The following is a 5794-nucleotide window of genomic DNA, read 5'->3' on the forward strand; positions in this document are numbered from 1 at the left end:
CCCAGGTAGTATGCAGCAGCTTCCCCTCATGCATTAGTGCTGCCCATCAATACTTCAGCAGTATAACAAGATGGAGCAACGTCATTCTACCAGTTACAAACAGAAATCTGCACTGGAACATGGACATGAATATTATTTAGCGATAGCCAGGATTTATCTTGTATTATAAAGTCAATAAAGTCATAATTTTACGAGAAAAAGAAACATAACATCTTGAGGGAAAAGCTGTAATATTTCAAGAATAAAGTCGAGAATTAAACATTTAAAATTTCAAGAGAAAAAATATATAATTTTTAGGAATATTACATCAACCAATCAAACAGGTGACAGTGGCAGCTGCTGTTTGTCTGTCTAACAGTAGAATAGACTAGACAGAACAGACATCATTGTAACCCTGTTGGACATTAGTTGTTCTTAATTAAGCACTATGGTGTCGCTTTATGAGACGAGACCTTTCCTTACCTGTAGGAGACATTTTAACACATCACCATATCATGAATCTGCAGCTCTAAGTCATCAGTTGTCCCTCTCCTTCCCTCCAGGTGTAACTGGCTGGACTGTGACTGCAGGTGCTGTGGCTCTACAGCTAAACGCAGGACTCAAAGTGCTTTAGGTCTGAAGGTAAAGGACCAATGTCTTTATAAACAATGCATGACTCCCTGCTGGAGAAGCAGCGGGTCGAGCCCCCGGCGTTAATGCACTGGTAATTGGTCTGGAGTTGCTGAGGAGGAGGATGCATCATCTAATGTAGCTGATGTTGCTCTTAATGCACAGAATATCATTGACTGTAGTTCGAGATGAAAAACTACACTCAGATTATTGATTATGAATTTACACATAAAAAAATTCTTGCACAACTTTCTTAAAAAGTATTTAAGCTAAGTCACCAGTGTTGTCTCTACTCCTGTCTGTGTCCCTGAATCCTGCACTGAACTCCTGCGTCACCTCCGTGGACGCCCCTCAGATCAGCAGCAGTCCAAACCCTCAGGGCCGAGTGATGAAGGAAACAGGAAACAAAGATAGAAGGATTGCTGCTGAAGGTTTTGTTTGTTAATTTACTGAAACTGTGACTATTGATGATTTGAAAAAGGATGCATCATGATCATTTGAGTAACAACAGACAGAATAGAACAGCTTTTTATACTAACCTTGATAATGTTGATTTGTTAATGTTGCTTTTATAAATGTCAGAAAAAAGACTAAAACATTAATTTGGGTGTTTTGCTCTTTAAATTGTATTTAAACATTTCTTACAAAAATACTTTTCATATGAAAACAGCAGCTTCCTCCTTTAAACATCCATCAGCTGCTGTACGAACACGTGTGGACAGACGATGTGAAACGGTGACGTAAGTGAGAAAACATCAGAAACAAGTGAAGCTCCGAGGATACGGCAGCCGAACAACGAAGGAGAGGAAAAAGGGAAGTGAAGTATCAGTGAGAAATCAAGACAGAGACACTTCACCCCAAAGTCTGCTACATCAACTCAAAAGTGCAAAGTGGTTGAGGCTAAAACATGAACAGGTCAGTAAGAAGGTCTGAGCTGGTGATGGAGGAACCTGTGGAGACAGAGCTCAGCTTTAAGTGTTGCTGTGGTTCTGATGCAGCCACTGCAGTGAGAGGGAGTCTGTCACACACACACACACACACACACACACACACACACACACACACACACACACACACACACACACACACACTTTAGTTTATTTTCCACACAAGCCGACATAAGATGTTCATGTTCTGAACCGAACCGGACTCAGCCCAGCGCTGCACCGGAGCACAACCGTGGAAAACTGAGTGTATCAAAGACTTCTGGGTAAAATGACCAGCAGTGTGTCTGTGTCCCTGTTCACATCTGTTCACATCTGCTCACACCTGGTATTAACATCGGTCTCAGGTGATCCGATCACCAGTGTTCAGCGTCTCAGTGAACACTGGTGATCGATCTCACTTCCTGCTTTATAAACGAATAAACAGGTATGTGTTGTTGTGTGTTGGACTAATCAGACTGAGGCAGAGGACGTCAGTGGAGGAGGCGGTCCTTCAGTGTGACCTTAGGCACGTTCACGTTCACACTGCTAAAGGAATGTGGTCTCGTGGTCCGGACGAACTCTGAATGTGGTCTGACTCATCGGATCTCAGATGTGTCTTCAAGGCGTCTCGGGTGAAAGCTTCACCTGAACTAAGAGCCGACCCCCGGTGATCAGATCACCTGAGACAGATGTTAGTACCAGGTGTGAACAGGTGTGAACAGGTGTGAACTGGGCCTTTATGTGTTAAACACACACGGGACTGAAGGCCACTTCCTGTTCTGACATCCATGTTGAGTTTGTTTTCACCTGCTGGATTTGACACTGACCCTCCATGTTTCCATCACAGGTGCCTGAACACCTGCTGTAGATCTCTATTACATGCAGCAGGTGACCTGATGGGAGTGTGTTCACTGGTAGTGCAGGTTTCATGAATATATTTGCAGCACTGGAAGAAAGTGATGAGTCTAAAAATCCGTTCATTACAAAACCTTCTGGCCTTCGTCATCCTCCTCCTCATCTTAGTGTTATATCCGGAGGTTTCATGGTCGACCAGATGTTTTCAAATCTGTTGCACCTGCTTTTCTACGGAGGAGCACGTCACAGGAAAAGAGATTAAACATTTCCTTAGTTTCATATTTTAAAAGGCATTAAAAAGAGTTATTGTAAAAAAGTTTAGAAATGAGCAAATAATCCATCAATAAATACTGTAGATTTCAAAATGATTTACAAAAACAGCATAAAGATCATTAAATAAACTGGTTATTATTCATTCATGAATTAATAAATGTATTTGGAAATTGTTTCTTCAATGAGTTTTATGTCGTTCATGTAAACCCATTTTGAAATCTGAAGTATTAATTAATGGACAATCGATTTATTTATAAATTCTTTTTTACAATTCCTATTTTTACCGCCTATTAAAAGATGAAATGAAGGAAACGCTCCTCGGTGCTTCACAGGTCCGGAAGGACTTGATCTCAGCAGCAGTAAATCAAGTGTTTTCTGACAGTAGAGTGATGAACGTCTCACAGCTCTGAGAGTTCAGTGTCTGATCTCTGACTTCACACTTTTTCGAAGGGGAACAGATGTTTCTCTTGTCCTCTCTTCTCTCGTTTCGTGGTCGTCTTCTTCTTCAGGCCGCTGCCGCTCCCTCCGTCCTCCTCAGCTTGTCTGTTCTGGGGCCAGGACATGGCCAGAGTCTCAGATGCGGTCATCGCTCCGGGGCCTCCGCCCTCACCCGCTGCCTCCTCGTCAGATGAAAGACCCCCGACGTCGTCTCCGTGAGCGAGGCCCCCCAGCCCCTGGTTCTTCTTACCGTAGCGCTGCTTCAGTCTCTCTCCGATCAGGAGACTTTTCACCAGCAGAGTCCAGTTGGAGATCGCCCTCTTTTCCTTTTTCTGGAGAGTGGAAGAAAAGAAGAGATGACGTGGTTTTCAAGGTTTCAAAGAACTGGATTTGCTTTTAAAACGTTTTAACGAGTGACTTCCTCCTTTAGATTCATCACACATCTGCTCAGAGGAATAAAACACACTCAGAAATATAGACTGACCCCACATCTACATTCTACATTAACATACATACATACATACAGACATCTGCACAGTTTATTCAGTGCTATGTTATTCTGCAAGAACATACTGTGTCTATTTATATATTTTTAAATTCATGTGTGTGAAATCTTTAAATCTCCAGGAATAATTAACATTAATCTAATATATTCATAAGGTTTAATGTATGAAACTTTATAAATAGGGATGAAATAAAACATCATGTAATAAAGAGAATTTAGTGCAGCAACATTGAAGATACTTAAACAGTGAGTGTAAATAATAATTGTAATAATTTGAAAAAAGAAAAAGGTATAATCCAAAGTTACCAAGTTCACATCAGAAAATCCAGATAAAACTATTCAGAACAATAAAGTGAAATTAAAACTACAGAGAACAGATAAAACCCCAAATAATGGAATAAATAAACAGAGATAAAAACACAGAACGTCTGTAGCTCTCTGAGATTTAAGAGAATTTATGTTTGTATGTTTGTGAGTCGGAGTCAAAGTGAAGGATTTTTACTTTCATCTTTCAAAGAGTCCAAATTTTTAATTTCAGCAGTTTGATAAATATGTTCAGAGAAAGAGTTTCTAATCTGTAATCCTCAAATGAGCTCAAATAAATCCCACAAAGGAACACACACACACACACACACACACAGACACACACAGACACACACACAGACACACACACAGACACACACACACACACACACACACACACACACACACACACACACACACACACACACACACACACACACACACACACCTCCTTCTCCTTCTGTTTCTGCAGCTCTTGTTCTTCCACCCAGGCCGCTCTGAGAATCTCCTCGTGCTCCTCACACACGATGTAACCATCGGTCCTGAAACAGGAAATACAAACGTCACGTTTCCTACATTTTCCAACGACTCCATCTTTCCTTCTGTCGTCAGTAGTAGAGGAACTCTTCATGTCCTGAGAGCAGCTTTAACAAAGTTCAGACTCTGGTTTTACCGTCAGCAGCTTCTGTAACATGATGACATTAAGTTCTTCACTGAGAACAACTCAGACACATTAGATAATTAGATATTATCTGTTTTATAATCTGCGTTTTCTATTGTTTTCGTATGGTGCTTTTAACTTCTATGGTTGTGTTTCTTTTATTTCTGTTCAGCACATTGAAAGACCTCTGTGTATGATAATGTACTATGATGAAGAGATAATGATGTACGTGTGTCCTCACAGTGGTTGGAAAACTCAGAGGAAAGAAAATATTAAAAACACTGACATTAAAAAACACAACAAATCAGATGCAGTCAATACAGGTGTCTGTCTGTTTGTCTTTGTCTGTTGGTCTGTGTGTCAGTGTGTCTTTGTCTGTGTGTCTTTGTCAGTGTGTCTGTGTCTGTTTGTCAGTTTGTCTGTTTGTCTGTGAGTCTGTGTCAGTGTGTCTGTGTCTGTCTGTCTGTTTGTCTGTTGGTCTGTGTGTCAGTGTGTCTTTGTCTGTGTGTCTTTGTGTCTGTGTCTGTTTGTCAGTTTGTCTGTTTGTCAGTGTGTCTTTGTCTGTGTGTCTGTGTGTCTGTGTGTCTGTGTGTCTGTTTGTCTGTGTCTGTGTGTCAGTGTGTCTTTGTCTGTTTGTCAGTTTGTCTTTGTCTGTTTGTCAGTTTGTCTTTGTCTGTGTCTGTTTGTCTGTGAGTCTCAGGACTAAGACAAACTGCTCTCATACTGATCACATTCTGACACTTCAGTGTGTTTAACTGGTGGGAGGTTCCTCGGTGACATCTTACACAGCGTGCGAGTATCCTCCATGGAAGTCGAAGCCGGTGACGGCGGGGGCGGCGTCCAGGTCCAGCTTCCGGGCCACACGGTGCAGGTTGGGCAGCCTGAGGTGAACACAGCCCACCGGTAACATACAGGGCTTAAACAGGTACACGTTACCGTAGTCGTTACGGGGAACCTGAAGGGACGGATAGAGAGACAGGTCAACAACACTAGACTGCACTAACGAGGTCAGTCAATTAATTAACAGTGTGCGAGTGTTAAATGAAGATCTGTAAATATTCATATACTAATGTAAATCCAACCTGAGAGAGAAAGTAGCTTTATAGATTTACAGGATGATTTTCTGTGTGTCCTAATTCATCTTTATCAGTTGTGTCTTTATATAATTAATAATAGAAATGTTTGATCCTGATTAGAATCGGACCGTTGGCCATATGATTGATT

At 41.4% G+C, this 5794-nt stretch overlaps 1 protein-coding gene across 1 annotated transcript in view; it reads right to left on the reverse strand.

Annotated features, from left to right (window-relative positions):
* Positions 1-1211: 1211 nt before the first annotated feature.
* xpc (xeroderma pigmentosum, complementation group C) overlaps positions 1212-5794 on the reverse strand; it is a 16966-nt gene continuing 12383 nt past the window's right edge. The window contains exons 16-18 of the mRNA XM_087178081.1: positions 5356-5525; positions 4358-4451; positions 1212-3433 (exon numbers count right to left, since the gene is read on the reverse strand). Of these exons, the coding sequence (XP_087034207.1) occupies positions 3098-3433; positions 4358-4451; positions 5356-5525 (600 nt within the window). The 3' untranslated portion in view covers positions 1212-3097. The remainder of the gene's footprint in view (positions 3434-4357; positions 4452-5355; positions 5526-5794) is intronic.

The sequence above is a fragment of the Seriola lalandi genome, unplaced genomic scaffold (assembly GCF_002814215.2).
Source record: "Seriola lalandi dorsalis isolate HSWRI2012SDOR001 ecotype SW California unplaced genomic scaffold, Sedor1 jcf7180002054675, whole genome shotgun sequence".
Taxonomy (NCBI): Eukaryota; Metazoa; Chordata; class Actinopteri; order Carangiformes; family Carangidae; genus Seriola; species Seriola lalandi.